The sequence below is a fragment of the Sebastes fasciatus genome, chromosome 17 (assembly GCF_043250625.1).
Source record: "Sebastes fasciatus isolate fSebFas1 chromosome 17, fSebFas1.pri, whole genome shotgun sequence".
In the NCBI taxonomy this organism is placed as follows: Eukaryota; Metazoa; Chordata; class Actinopteri; order Perciformes; family Sebastidae; genus Sebastes; species Sebastes fasciatus.
Genome location: NC_133811.1, coordinates 4,000,504 through 4,016,258, shown reverse-complemented (window position 1 = coordinate 4,016,258; position 15,755 = coordinate 4,000,504). Strand labels below are relative to the sequence as shown.

At 40.1% G+C, this 15,755-nt stretch overlaps 1 protein-coding gene across 2 annotated transcripts in view; it reads left to right on the top strand.

Moving 5' to 3' along the window:
* Nucleotides 1-626: 626 nt before the first annotated feature.
* Nucleotides 627-15,755, top strand: part of trhrb (thyrotropin-releasing hormone receptor b) — an 84,920-nt gene continuing 69,791 nt past the window's right edge. The window contains exons 1-2 of one of the 2 annotated variants that reach the window (XR_012590744.1): nucleotides 627-1,850; nucleotides 5,099-6,873. Coding sequence is in view for 1 of the 2 variants with exons in the window: in XM_074614415.1 (XP_074470516.1) it covers nucleotides 1,065-1,850; nucleotides 5,099-5,524 (1,212 nt within the window). In the remaining variant the exon portion in view is untranslated. Of the gene's footprint in view, nucleotides 1,851-5,098; nucleotides 8,081-15,755 lie in introns of those variants that run through there. The other variant, XM_074614415.1, reaches the window with a different exon arrangement.

The window sequence follows — 15,755 nt, the reverse complement described above, 5'->3', positions numbered from 1 at the left end:
TTTCTATTTTGTGTCTGGTCAAAAAACTCCATGATCATAATTACAACTGGGAAGAAGAAAAAAAAAGTTATTTCTAGTGATGATGTGGACATTTTGCTTAAAGACACGTCAGCGTTTTCTTCCTAGATTGATACCAAGAATTCATCCATAAAACTGTTACTTGGAAATATGCCTTAGAACAATTAAAAATATATATTTTACTTAATTATTTAGGATTATGTAATGACAAATGAAATCATGCAAAAGAGTGTGTACAGGCTACTCCACCATCTTCCCAAAAAAAAGCATCCTTTTAAGTTAGATTCTAAATGAGAAAATGTGTAGCTTCACCTAAAGGCACGCAACTATTAATCAGCTCCATCTCTCAGAGACTGCAGCTCATTCCATAATGCTGCTTATACTATATTAAAGTGGCAGCCTGTTGAGCTGAGCTGCTCATGAGAGGTTAAACTGACCTCTAAAAACGCACAAATCTGAGTACTGATTCTCAAGTTAAAATTGCTTTGAAGATGCAGATCAACAGTCCAAAGACGACCTCCATCAATATACTAATCATATCAGAATATAACAGAAACTCACAAATCTGTTGTAACATGTTGGCACTGGAGCAGCTGTGTTGATGGGGGGGGGGGGGGGGGGGGGGGTCTGGTGTCTAAAACATGATGATGGGCTAATCCCCTCGCATGCGTAATGACAGCTCCTGCCAAGAGCGAGGCTCAAAACCAACCCGCCATCTGCCCACCTGGACACTCAGACGCAGTTAGTTTCTGACGAGCACAACGAGCTGAACGCGTCGCTTTTTACGCACAACACGAGCGAAGAGATAACAGCAGAGTCCGAGCAGCTCTCTGTCACATTATGATGGTTTGACGTTCACACGACTGGGTGACACTTTGAGCTTTTTTCTGAGAACGATATATCCACTTTTCCTGGACCTGCAGAGCTGACTGATCTCTCTCCTGTCGCGCGTAAAAGCGGTTTGGTGCGTAAAGGACAGAAGGACACAAAACAAAACCCGCTGAGAAGTCTCGTTTTTCTGTGATATTTGAGCTGAAAACATCAAGATGGAAAACTTTACAACAGCAGCTCCGGAGCTGAACCACACGTTGGGCTTTTGGACGGACTACAGCATCCAGTACAAAGTGATAAGTAGTTTGCTGCTTTTGGTGATTTGCGCTTTAGGAATCGTCGGTAACGTGATGGTGATCCTGGTGGTGCTCACTACCAAACACATGAGGACTCCCACCAACTGCTACCTGGTGAGTCTGGCAGTGGCGGACCTGATGGTGCTGACTGCGGCGGGTTTACCGTCCATCACGGACAGCATCTTCGGCTCCTGGGTGTTCGGCCACTACGGCTGTCTCTGCATCACCTACTTCCAGTACCTGGGCATCAACGCGTCCTCGTGCTCAATCACAGCCTTCACCATTGAGAGGTACATTGCCATCTGCCATCCGATCAAAGCTCAGTTCCTGTGCACGCTGTCCAGAGCCAAGAAGATCATCCTGGTCGTCTGGGCTTTCACCTGTCTGTACTGCGTCATGTGGTTCTACCTGTCGGACCTCCAGGAGCAGGTGTACGACAACGTCACCATCATGGCGTGCGGCTACAGAGTGCCCAGGAGGTTTTATCTGCCCATCTACTTCTTTGACTTCGGGGTGTTCTTCGTGCTGCCGCTGTTGCTCTCCGCCGTCCTGTACGGACTCATCGGCCGGATCCTCTTCCTCAACCCGCTGCCCTCAGACACCAAGGACAAGAAGAAGAACGGACACAACAACAACACCAACAACAAGAAGACCAGCTGCAAGAACTCCCGACACTCCAGCTCCACCGCGACCTCCCGCAGACAGGTGGGTGTGTGCGGGTCAGTGTGAGCCGGGAGAGGATGGCACGGCACGACACGGCACGGTTACTTATCTTACAATCATCTGCTGATGATGTGCATCTAACTACATTGACTCAAGTACTGTACTTAAGTACATATATGTGGTACTGGAACATTATTTGAGTATTTAGGAGCTATATAGTCTAGTTTCTCGACAATTAAGATTTTAAGCAAAACATATAAAAAAAATCAGTCAAAAAAAATGAAGATTATTACAAAATAAATGTACATAAAATACTGCTCCAACTACAACAGTAAAATACTGCTCACACATGAATGCATCACTAATATTGCATTAATATGGTATAAAAGTATAAAAAAATGTCTGCATAGATTATTTTTACTTTTGATACTTTAAGTACATTTTGCTGATTATACTTGTGTATTTTTACTAAACAGTTTCGATTTAGGATTTTTACTTGTAATGGAGTATTTTTTACAGTGTGGAAATTACATCAATTTAAATGCACAATCTGAATACTTATTCCACCTCTCTAAATGATAAAAAAAAAAATAACTTAACTAATTTACAAACTAACTAACTAAATAAATAGTCTTGAGAAAAAGATCAGTAAAGGCAGAACATTTCAACAAAAAGTGCCACAACATAGAAGAAAATCATAAAGAAAAAAATCTGCAATCTGCAATAAACAAGTGGCATTGAATCACCGAGATTACAAAAAATAATGAACAAATAAGCAAATAAATAAATAAATTAGTTCTGCAGCTTCTTTTATTGATTAGTCTGCCGATTATGTTCTCGATTTATTGATTAACCTTTGGGTCCATAAGATGTCAAAGTCAGGAGCGTGAAATAGACAGTACAGGCTGATACATGCAGACCAGTGTAAACCAGTGCAGGCAGTGTGGATGCACTGGGGCTAACAGGCCCTCCAACAATGTGTTATTGATTTAATTAACTTCCTTGAAAATGCAACAGTACCCTTGGAAGAACTCACATGAAGCAAGTAGTGGTGCCATTTGTTATGCTATCATGTTTTAAAAAAAAAAAAATCTATATCAATCTATAGCAAAATATCCTTATTCTACATAAACCATAAAAAGAACTATTCAATTGAATAAATCATTTCTTATTTTATTTACTATTTTTGTCATATACAGATATGCAATGATGATTGCTGGGTAATATGTATTGCCCAGTGTTGTCCAATGTCAAGTCTCTAATCGATCAGGTGACAAGACGATACGTTATATGGTATCTAATTTAAAAGGCCCATATCATGCTCATTTTCAGGTTTATACTTATATTTTGTGTTTCTACTAGAACACGTTTTCAAAAAACACATTATTTTCCTAATACTGTCTGCCTGAATATGCCTGTATTTACCCTCTGTCTTAAATGTTCCGTTTTAGTGCATTTCAATGGAATTGCAACGGAATTGCATTGCTAGGAAACAGTTTGGGTCCATGTTTACTGCCTGTCAGCTGATGTTATTTACATCCACTGCAACAGGAAATAAACTGGGACATATATAGAATGTTTATGTTTAAAACCGAGTAATGGTTTAAATATTGTATATTTGTGACATCACAAATGGACAGAAATCCTAACGGCTTGTTTCAAACGCACAATTTCTGAATACGGGCTGTGTGTATTTCTCCGTATATTGAGTGTTTTGATAATTTAACAGTATTTATAAAGCACTTGAACCTGCTTTATAATGTAAAAGACCTGAAAATCTCACTCTTTTTACAATATGGGACCTTTAAGCCAACATCTGTCCAGTCTGACAAGCTGCTCACATCTGCAAGCCAAGCGAGCAGCCATGCCTTTTAAACATAAAAGGGACAGTAAGTGTGTGCGCTTCATAGTAACTAGGAAAAAAAAGAGCAAATATTCCCATTTGAGAAGCCGCAACCATTAAATCTTTGGCATTTCTGCTTAAAAAAATAAATATCTTAAAGGTGCTAAATTTGATATCCAGAGCATTAATATATCAGCAAACAGCTATTTGCAATGTAAAGATAAAGGACTAGTGTCTACCTGAGCAGAGAACGAAGTCTTTCTCCCTCTGTGTGTGTGTGTTGTAATCCGAGCTTCTCCGTGCTTTGTCGACATAGTGCTTTTAGCGTGCGCCACTGGCTAGCTCATGGACGCCACTCTGCACTGCTCTAATACAGCGGTTACAGCTGATATTGTAGCAAAAGCATAGCATCCACCCTCCGGTCCCCCACCACCCCTAGGTAAACACTGTTAGCTCTGTCAGCACTTTTGCCATTGTTTGCACTGTTAGCGTTGTTAGCACAGTTAGCTGGGCCATGTTGAGAGGCAATAGAAATGCTCCCAATCCCATATTTAGCACCTTGAACAATATATATATTTTAACAATATAATATATATATAATGTATGTATATAATATATACAAAGGGGTAGTAGCTAAGCAGTTGTTACATTTGCAGTTTCCTTGTAGTTTGGGTGAACTGCTCCTTTAACAACTGAGATTACAAATGGCCAGAACTTCCTCATCGTCAAAAAAATGAATTGGCTATTTATAGATGTCTGTGAACTCAAAATCACAAAGAGAAAGAACTGAATGTGTCAGAAAATCTTTGAAGGTCCCATATCGTTAAAAGTGAGATTTTTATGTCTTTTATATTATAAAGCAGTTTTAAGTGATATATAAATCCTGTGAAAGTATCAAAACACTCAATCCATGGAGAAATACACACAGCCCGTATTCAGTAACTTTGCGTATAATACAAGCGTTAGGATTTCTGTCTATTTGTGATGTCACAAATCTACAATATTTAGACCATTTCACAGTTTTAAACATAAACATTCTAAATGTGTCCCAGTTTATTTCCTGTTGCAGTGTATGTGAATGACATCAGCTGACAGGAAGTAAACATGGACCCAAACTGTTTCCTAGCAACGCAATTCCGTTGCAATTCCGTTGAAATGCACTAAAACGGAGCGTTTCAGACAGAGGGTAAATACAGGTATATTCAGACAGACGGTATGAGAAAAATAATGTGTTTTTTGAACATGAAAGCATGTAAACATGTTCTAGTAGAAACCCAAAATACAAGCATGAACCTGAAAATGAGCATGATATAGGTCCTTTAAAAGCTTGCTTGTATTTGTATTTACTTGTTAAGAGCTCAACAGTATTGATTTGGCCACCACAGACTCCTCTGGGAGTTTCATTGCAGCAGCAGTTATCATATTTCTCCGTGTTTCCCCGCTACAGGTGACTAAGATGCTGGCTGTGGTGGTGATCCTGTTCGCCACGCTCTGGATGCCGTACCGCACTCTGGTGGTGGTAAACTCCTTCCTGGACCCGGCCTACCTGGACAGCTGGTTCCTGCTCTTCTGCCGGATCTGCATCTACCTCAACAGCGCCATCAACCCGGTCATCTACAACGCCATGTCTCAGAAGTTCCGCGCCGCTTTCCGCAAGATCTGCCGCTGCGGGAGGAAAGGCTCGGATAAACCCGCCGCCTACAGCGTGGCCCTCACGTACAGCGCGGTCAAGGACACATCGATGGTGGAGAGCACCGACCACTTCACGACCGAGCTGGAGGAGCTCACCGTCACGGATGAGCTGCTGTCCAACCAGAAGACGATGTTCCCGGACCCTTGTGCGTACACGAAGGTGGATTTCAGCGACGCCTGAGAGTTTGTCTGAGGCCAGACGGTTGATTCTAAGGGGTCAGTCGAGTTTGAAAATGTTGCTTAATGAAGTCTGTTAAGAGGGAATATTGTTTCCTGAGTGGCTGCTGACCTTTCTAAAGCCGCTTTGGCTTGAGATGTAAACACAGATTACAGCCATTGATGCGTGATGACAGTCTTTGATCCATAAAGCCCCGAATGATCCCGGACATTGTAAAGCAACAAACATCGACTGATAAGCATTCTCTTATTGCATAGCTGTTATCTTATCTTGGACCTACCCACGCAATATACTGTGTATGAGTCAACAAAACATGATGTGAACAAAAACACCATTCCCACTTCAGATATATGGTGTTGTGCACACAATCCAGACCGGCACAGACTCATCTGGGATCCTTAAAGCTGCACAGGGCAGCGTGGCACACCAGCATAGACATATACCGCCAATACCCAGAAATCCTGCAAACTGCCCTCAACACAGTCAACCAAAACAGCTGGTCAGTGATGCTTTAATACCAAAGGACACCAAAGAGATGGTGGAAGCAAACAGAATAACATCAACAAGTCCGGCTCAGGAGAGGGGAAATCATTCATTATGTTCTGATTCAGTGATATTCAGGATGGCTCGTTTTCCTCAGCTCCACACAGACTTTGGGATTTAGGCTGAGAAAAAGAGTATTTTCACACCAAAATAAAACCCCTCACCCTGTGCAGCTTTAATAACTGTATGCTATCCTGCCCCCCCCTGATGCTTTCAGGGCAAGCAGCCCATTAATGGGTGAGTCACGACTGAACCTTCGCGGACATAACAGGCTCTATTTTTATTGTGAAGGATGCGCACACGGCCTCGAGGCACTATGTGAAAACCGAGACGGACTGTGCCGAGTCTGTTGCAGAGGCCGTGGTTCAGTCTTTAGAAAAATCTCTGGATGGTTTGTTGAGTTTTTTTCCGCTGCAAAGTGTTGACAGAGCAAATGTACACAAAGCACTTTGTGACTTAAATTCAAAAAGTGCCATAATGAAGTTAATTATGTTGTTACAGCTCCCCCAGCATCATCCTGTCTCTGATAAGGCATACTTTATAATGGGTTTATGAGTTGTCACTAATAACTTTATATATAGTCAACAACATATTATAATGCTTTACAGAATAGTTCATAACTAGGGCTGTCAATCGATTCAAATAATAAATCGTGATTAATCTCGTGATTATCCATAGCTAATTGTGATTATTCGCAAATTAATTGCAAATTTTTTAAATGTTCAAAATGTACCTTAAAGGGAGATTTCTCAAGTATTTAATACTCTTATCAACATGGGAGTGGGCAAATATGGTTGTTTTATGCAAATGTATGCATATATTTATTATTGGAAATCAATTAACAAAACAAAACAATGACAGATATTGTCCAGAAACCCTCACAGGTACTGTATTTAGCATAAAACAATATGCTCCAATCATAACATGGCAAACTGCAGCCCAACAGGCAACAACAGCTGTCAGTGTGTCAGTGTGCTGACTTGACTATGACTTGCCCCAAACTGCATGTGATTATCATAAAGTGGGCATGTCTGTAAAGGGGAGACTTGTGGGTACCCATAGAACCCATTTACATTCACATATGTGGAGGTCAGAGGTAAAGGGACCCCTTCGACAATGGCCATGCCAGTTTTTCCTCACCAAAATTTAGCGTAAGTTTGGATGCTAAGCTATTTAGCCTCCTTCCCGACAAGCTAGTATGACATGGTTACCATGGTACCAAGGGATTCCTTATATTTTTCTAGTTTCATATGATACCAGTATCTTCTCTGTAGCTTTAAAACTGAGCCCACTAGAACCTAAAGTTTGCAAGTTGCATTAATGTGTTAAAGAAATCAGCGGCGTTAAAACAAATTTGCGTTAACGCATTATAATGACGTTAACTTTGACAGCCCTAGTTTATACTTTGTCACTAATGGCTTTATTTATAGGCAAAAAAACATAATAATCTTTAAAAATTAGTAAGAACAATCTCTGGGTTGCCAGGTGTAACTTTGGTTCTCCAGCATAACTTGATTTGACTTTTTATGTAACTTAAGACTTTCATATAATCAAACCGTTTTATGTATCTGAATTCAGTAATTAATCATTCCTATATAGCGTTTTTTATTGTTAATGGCCGAGTTACATATCTCTACGCACAAGAGATTCACAGGAAGTGATGAGTGTATGTAATCTTTCGTCATGGTTTGTAATTTTATTTTATTGATATCAGCCGGGAAAAGCAACCTTGTAGGTGGGATTAAGAATGGGGACATCATTTTCCTGTGCCAAACGACAGAATCTCTCCAAAACAAGAAAGGCACTGCAGGTGTGGATGAGATGGACGTTACTAGGTCTTAAACATACTATAACTTTTTGATAAATAAGACAAACATTAAGTTAACTGTTCCTAGCAATGGCAACGAGTCACTACTAACCGGCTAGAGCAAAAATAACCCATCCTTCCAAACAGATAATCAAGTGAACATGACGACCCTCCGTTAAATAGTTCGGCCACTTTCTAACAGGAAAAGGGCGACAGAGAATCTACACCAAAATCCTTCTATTAACAACTTATTAATATTTACAACTTAATTTATTAGTTTAGTGAAATAAACCTTTAAAGACAAACTTCACTGGCCTCTGGTTGAAAGGTTCACCTGTAACCACACTCACCGATGATGTCACAGTGTACTGACACAGTACACTGTGACATCACTGCAGCGAGGTGCTTTCACTGCTGTTAACAGCTACATTTCTAAAGTAAAAAAGTCACAACCCTTTATCAATGACTTGTTGATTTCTCTAATAGTCAATAGTCACACAGTGATTATGTTAACAAACTGTGAAGACATTTTCATACAGCCTTAGTTACAACTTATAAACCCTTTATAAAATAAGCCTTATTAGATAATGGTACCTCCTTTCCTATTGAATTATTAGTCTTTGACTCCCCTTCCTATGTCACATGCAGCCTCATTAGAATATACCACCCATATCTTGAGAACAAGCCAATCAGAGCAGACCGGGCTTTTTCAGGAGGGGTTCTTAAAGAGACAGGCGCTAAAACAGAGTGTTTGTTTCAGACAGAACGTGAATACAGGTATATTCAGACAGACAGTATGAGACTAATAATGTGTTTTTTGAACATTAAAGCATGTAAACATGTTCTAGTAGAAACCCCAAATACCAGTATGAACCTCAAAATGAGCACGATATGTCCCCTTTAATTTTTTTGTTTGAGCAGCAGCGGTGGTTGTAAACTCCGGGGCTTTACACCATAACAGTGTATATACACTGTATATAGTGTTACAGAGATTTAGTGTGACATAAAGAACATGTTGATATATATTTCAGCTGCAGCACTACAAGTTCCATCAGTGTTCAAGTTGAAGCAAAGTGAAGTGAATGTCTTTGGTCCGTGTATAGTATCATATGTGAACCGTGGATTCAACAAACCATCGCTTTCTGCTCGTCGAGTTGTGAACGGCGTCAGTGAGCCGATGAATGTGGCTGGATGGACACACTGATGTTTCAACACGCTGATGTTGTGCGGCGGCGTTTTTCTGCCAGATCAGTGGCTGTTTATGAATTTCTGAGCGCAGTCTGCCACACGGCGGGGGAATGTAATTGGGCAGCAGCAGCAGCAGACACAGCAGAGCAAGACGAAGCTCTCGCTCTGGATCAGTGGTTTCATTCACTACTGTGTGTGGAAAATGTGTAATAACAGCTAAAGCTTCTGTTTAATGATTGTACCAATGCTGTAAAATGCCTTGAGTATCAGTAGATTCATGCACTCGTGAATGTTCCCTGTGTATTTAAAGTGATTGTTATGTATGGTAACTCTTCTGTTTGCCAAGAGAAGTTATCTGTATATTTTTATGCCACTTCTTGCTTTTGTTATTGCCCATTAAAACATAAATATTATTTTGTAATGTACAATTTGGAAGCTGCTGCCTTGGTCCTGCTTTTTTTTTGAATAATGTGATCCAGTCAGTATGTTTGATGGTTATCTAGAAATTGCTAATTTGTACATTTTATTTTTATGTTCTAAATAAAGTTGTTTCTGGAATTAGAGTAGATGATTTTTACGCCTTTTCTTTTAATTTCCTTTCGTTCTTTGGAGTACAGAAAAGCACATTTAGGGGTGTCAACCTCTCTTTTTCATTAGAAATTAAACTGATGACTTCCAAGATGTTTTAGACATCTATTTCAATCAACTGTTCCTCCAACCACTAACCACCCACAGTGAGCAGGACTGGGCATTAGTCACAGGACAGGAGGGAGAAGATTTAAAAGGACAACTCCAAAATTCGTGAAATTCAATGTCTTTCTTGGACATTCAGTGGATAAAAAAAACTCCTGGCAGCTGACAAGACCCAAAAAAATAATAATGCATATTAAAGTGAGACTACCCAAATGAAGAAATAACACATTCTTCCTCTTTCAAATCAAAAGTTCAATTCATAAGCAATAAATCACACCCGTGCTCAAATCAACCGTCTGCTGCTACAGCATTTTGCAATCTCTATGACAAGTATGGTGATTAATGTTAACTAACTTTCTCTAAATATATTTATTTAACTGACATTACTGAGTCACTTGTAACCACAGTGACTGACCGCTGTGCAAAAGTTACATAGTCTCACTTTAAAGAACTTTACACACCGGGGGCGTGACAAATAAAACAACACGATAATGCGAAATACTTGCCTGTGAATATTATATGTCTAGGGCTTTTATTGTGAAAGGTAAGGATGTAAGGAGTGGATTTGGTCTAGGCTGCATTTGTCAAGTTTGAAGTAATAAAGTTTGCCGTCCTGGTTCAAACTATGCAGCGTCCATGTTGTTGTTTCATAAATATAGCCGCAACTCAACCTGTTCCGCACAACGTGATTGGTTGAATTGAAAAACGACTCGTTCTGAAAAAAAGGTACGCTGCTTTTTCAACGTGTGATATTCGCATTCTGTGTGAACAAAATCAACGGTTCAAAAAAAATATTGATGTGCGAATTAATCGCACAAAAAAACGCTGCTCATTGTAGGATTTTCCGGCCCGCAACTTTACCGTTTTTGTTCACTCCCGAAGCTCTCATCAGCCTTCTTTCCATCAGCAGGCAGCTGTTTTCAGCAAATAAAGCTCTGATAATCCCACAGTACACTACCTACCCAGCACTAAACAGCAGACAAAGACAAAGTTAGCGACTAGCTGGTGAACATAGGGCTCAACAATAAGGATTGCCCGATTACCCGGGGCAAGTAAAATGCCACGTCGGGCATGTAAATCTAGCAACTCACTTGCCCAATGGGCAAGTTGTAAAAAATAATCAAACACATTGTTTTTTCTCTAGCTGATGATGGAAGTAGCTAAGGAGTGAGCCATCTTGCTTCCTTCTCATCTCTGTTGAAGATTGCACATGTGCAGTGTCGATAGAAAATGGCAGAGGGTAAAGACAAAGTTTATAAGCTGAAAGCGTAAGTGTGTATTTCAACTATTCTGTAAACAGGAGTTTCGTTAGGTGGCAATAATGATTACAGGATGTGGGTGGAACTCCAACTTTGTATAGCACAGTATGCCGCAGATGAAATGGGGTTGTTTTTCAAAGGCAGGTTTCTGTAAAATGTTGCTGGAATTGTATAGAGGCAAGTAAAAATGGAACTTTGGGCAAGTAGATTTCTGTCCCACTTGCCCAACCGGGATAGGGGAGCATTTAGCAGCTAAAGAGACAGACATTTCTCTTGGTGGAGACCAAAACAGAGTGAATATTGGACTTAAATTCGTTAGGTGGCCAGAAACACAACTCCAAACAAATGCTAATGTTGCTCTGTATCTGCTGAATGACTAAATAGATTTTCTAACACAAAAGTGATAATATGTCAGTGTTGTGTTGGCAGATTGTTGCGGTGCCCCCAAGTGGCCAAAAGAATAAATCAATTAATACTGCTTTAATCTGTTCGACAAACAGTGTGTTTTTGTGCTACGTTGTTGCCGCCGCTCTGTCATTGCGGCGTAACTTTTGCGAGTGTACAACAGACCGTGTGTGTTAGTGTGGCGGCGGGGAGTGTGGGTTTGTCGGTGGCGTTCTAGCTGTGAACGTAAGTGTAGCAGACAGTGTGTGTACAGTTTATTTGTCGGTAGATAAATGCTACAAGGCTACAACTCGCTCAGCTCAAGCGAGCCAGCGTCCGGAGCCAACTTCCTGTATCTGTAACTCTGGCTCCGCCTCTTAAGGTGGACCAGCTTTTCTCCTTAAAGAGATGAGCCGCTCCTCTGAGTTTTTCTCAGCTTTTTAATTAATTATTAATATTTATTTTAATTGTTTTAACCGATATCGTTAATTGGTTAAAGTTCTTAACGTCGATTAACGATTAAACGGTTAAACGGTTAATTATTAACATCCCTAGTACCCATAGAACCCATTTTCATTCACATATCTGGAGGTCAGAGGTCAAGGGACCCCTTTAGAAAATGGCCATGGCGGTTTGAATCCGACTTGTGGCCCTTTGCTGCAGGTCATCCCCTCTCTCTCTCTCTCCCTTTCATAACTATCACTGTCACTATCATTACAGGCATAAAAGCCCCAAAAATTTATCGTAGAACCTCCTGCGTGACAAACTAGTATGACATGATCCGTACCGATGGATTGCTGAGGTTTTCTAGTTTCATACGAACCCTTTACATCCTCCGAAAGATCGATTGCATTAATGACTTAAAGAAATGAGTGCCGTTAAAGTGAATTTGCGTTAACGCGTTATTATCACTTTAACTTTGACAGCCCTAATCTACTGTATTTACATCCTTACACTGTGAACACTGTGTATGATTTGATTAAAGATGTGATTATTTTTAGATTTATTCCACAAAGATCAACAAATCATATTCATGTATTGTTTTGTTGACAGACAGCTCCTTTGACAGAATGGAAATTTACTGACGTTTAGTATGTAAATGTGTCAAACCACAGCTCCCATCAAATCCATCACTTTAAATTAAACACAACAACAACACTCATTTGCATTCAAATGGACCCCCTTCCTTACATTTACCATAAGAGAATAAGTGAAGACATAAACATTGCGCTTCTCACCAATACATGTAATTTCTGTTATGTAGTCTCATCTAATATAAACTCCGCCTGGGAGCAGTTCCAGTTAACTGCTAATTTACTGCCATTGCCAGGAACTAAAGTGCGTGAGTGGAATCTCAAAAGGCTTCATACAATTTCTCTGGAGTGTAAATAATGCTGTGAGGCGAGCCCCCCCCACCCCCCTTACCTGTATGCACATGTTGGTCTGCTGTCGGCTCCAGAGTCAGAGGTGAGAACGGCTATAAAATACCTCAGAAAGAAGACGGAGAGACGGAAACCTTTAGCCAGCTCCCTGATGGGTTTCCTTTAGGTTAACTAAACCCAATTCAGCTTAAAGGTCCCATATCATGCTCATTTTCAGGTTCGTACTTGTATTTTGTGTTTCTACTAGAACATGTTTACATGCTTAAATGTTAAAAAAACCTTTATTTTCCTCATACTGTCTGCCTGAATATACCTGTATTTACCCTCTGTCTAAAACGCTCCGTTTTAGTGCATTTCAATGGAATTGCAACAGAATTGCAACAGAATTGCGTTGCCAGGCAACAGCTTGGGTCCATGTTTACTTCCTGTCAGCTGATGTTATTTACATACTCTGCAACAGGAAATAAACTGGGACACATTTAGAATATTTACGTTTAAAACCGTGTAATGTTCTAAATATTGTATATTTGTGACATCACAAATGGACAGAAATCCTGACGGCTTGTTTCAAACACACAATTTCTGAATACGGGCTGTGTGTATTTCTCTGTATATTGAGCATTTTGATAGTTTAACAGTATTTATAAAGCACTTAAACCTGCTTTATAATATGAAAGACATGAAAATCTCACTTTTTACAATATGGGACCTTTAAACTAAACATTAAAGCAGCAGTAGGAAGGAGTGGAGCAAATGTGATCAAAGAAAGTTATTTTTATAAAACGGTCACTATACCCTGACAGTAGTTCATGAGACAGGTAACCTGAAAAAAATCATGTGCCTCTGTGTCCTCCGGTGCTCCTAACGGCATCTGCAAGATTTCCCACACCGGAGGAAAACAACCAATCAGAGCCGAGCTGGAGCCTTGCTGTCTCTGAGCAGCTGTCAATCACTCGTGAACTCTGATCAAATGGTCAAACTAGGCAGCGCTGATCAAATATGAATCAGTATTCTGTTACTGTGATGTCTATTTTTCGCCTTAAATGTTCTCAGAAACATCTTGTAGTGCACGGTTTAGCTGTAAAATTAGAAAGTTTGTGACCCAGCAGCCATGTTAAGATCAGTTGAGGAAATATCAAGCACCGCCCACCAGCTAGAGCCCAGCCAATAGGAACACCCTCTCTCTCTCTGAAATAACCTGTGATTGGTCAAACTCTCCCGTCACGGGCTAGATGTTCTAAAGTCTGAAAACAGAGCCATGAGGAGGAGCAGAAGTCTAGTTTTCTCTCAGAACACTTGAATTACAATATGCTGAAAGGTTATTATGGAATTTTTGCCCAATGATGCCAAAATATACTGACTACTGCCACTTTAATAAGTGGTACTATTACTAAGTATTTTGGTTAAGTGCACTACTTAAAGAAACTCAAACTTCATCAACACAAAAAAAAACATTATAAAAGACACAGCTGTGCCACCAACACTGTTTGATTGACAGGTGATTTCTGGCAATTGCAGAGCAGAAACACCACAGCAATTATCCATTAACTACAAGCACAAAATAAAAAAATAAATAAAAAAATAGATTACCACTTAAAATTATGTTCATTTATGACAGGCTATAATTAGCAGACAGTCTGCGGGATGCAGATGAATCCCATTACTGCTGAATAACAGTACATCCTCGCTATAATATGAAGTAGTCTCAATTTATCTTAATCAAGTGTCAAAACAGAAAAAAAGGTGCAAAGGAGGAACTGATGAAGAGAGAGTAAAGTTGAAAGAGAGAAAATGAGGGAGGATGAGCAGAGAGATGATGCAGAGAAGGTACAGATAAGAAACTTTCTGGCTCATTAACTCTGAAATAAAAGTGTTTCAGTTTCAGCACAATGAAGAGGGGGGGTTGTAATGTTCGTTATGACACCCTGGACAGGGACAGCAACAAAGACGAGGGGTGGTGTAATTACAGCTCTCCTGCAACCAGACCTCAGCTTTTATGAATAATTACACGAGGAAGAAAATGCGAGTGGCTGTTGGAAGAGGAGTCACTTTTCCTAAACTACAGTTTTTCATTTCATCCAGCTGCAGTGATGAAACCAGCTGCTGTAAAACCCTCAACCCAGGAGTTATGTGGCCGTATATTTCAAGGATAAGACTGGTAATATTCTGTATTTTTAATATGCCATCAAATCCGGTGAAAAGACCAAAAACGACAATTCATTTATCTAAAGTATTGTCTGTGTCCAGTGATCCCGACTGACTTGACTGTCTTTCAGAGGCTCTAGCAGGTTCAGTTTTAGAGCTAGAGTGAAGTTACTGGTATCATATGAAACTAGAAAAACCTCAGAAACCCATTGGCACCTTGTGATACTAGCCTGTCGGGGAGGAAAAACTGGCATGGACATTTTCAAAGGGGTCCCTTGACCTCAAGATATGTGAATGAAAATGGTTTCTATGGATACCAACAAGTCTTCCCTTTACAGACATGCCTAAAAAATGGTGTATTTGAATATTTCTGCATACTGGGGTCACTAAACAGTCTTGAATTACATAACTTGTGTATCACTGTAAAACTGAGACTCTTGTGGATCCAATTAGCCCAACTGTATTCATGTGTGATGATGTTAGTCCCCATAAGAGACATTTCATTATGATGAGACCATTTTTTAAAACTTGACCTCACTGTACAAAATGACCTGCGGTGACCTCTAGGATAATCACAGCCACATGAAACTTTACAGCCACCAACCAGAGACCTAGAGCATTCAGAGGATGGATGGCCTTCCTCTGTGGATTGACAATAAGGGGGTATCTGAGCAGTTTCCAGGGAACAGAAGTGCTTGCCATCCAATCGCTGAAAAATGCAATTCTTGCAAAAATCTCCAAATGTCAAAAGATTTTGATCCCAAATCACAGCATGGCTTTTTCTATGGTGTTCCTCAAGGTCTTGGTGTCTTCATGTGGTATTTTGGAGGGAT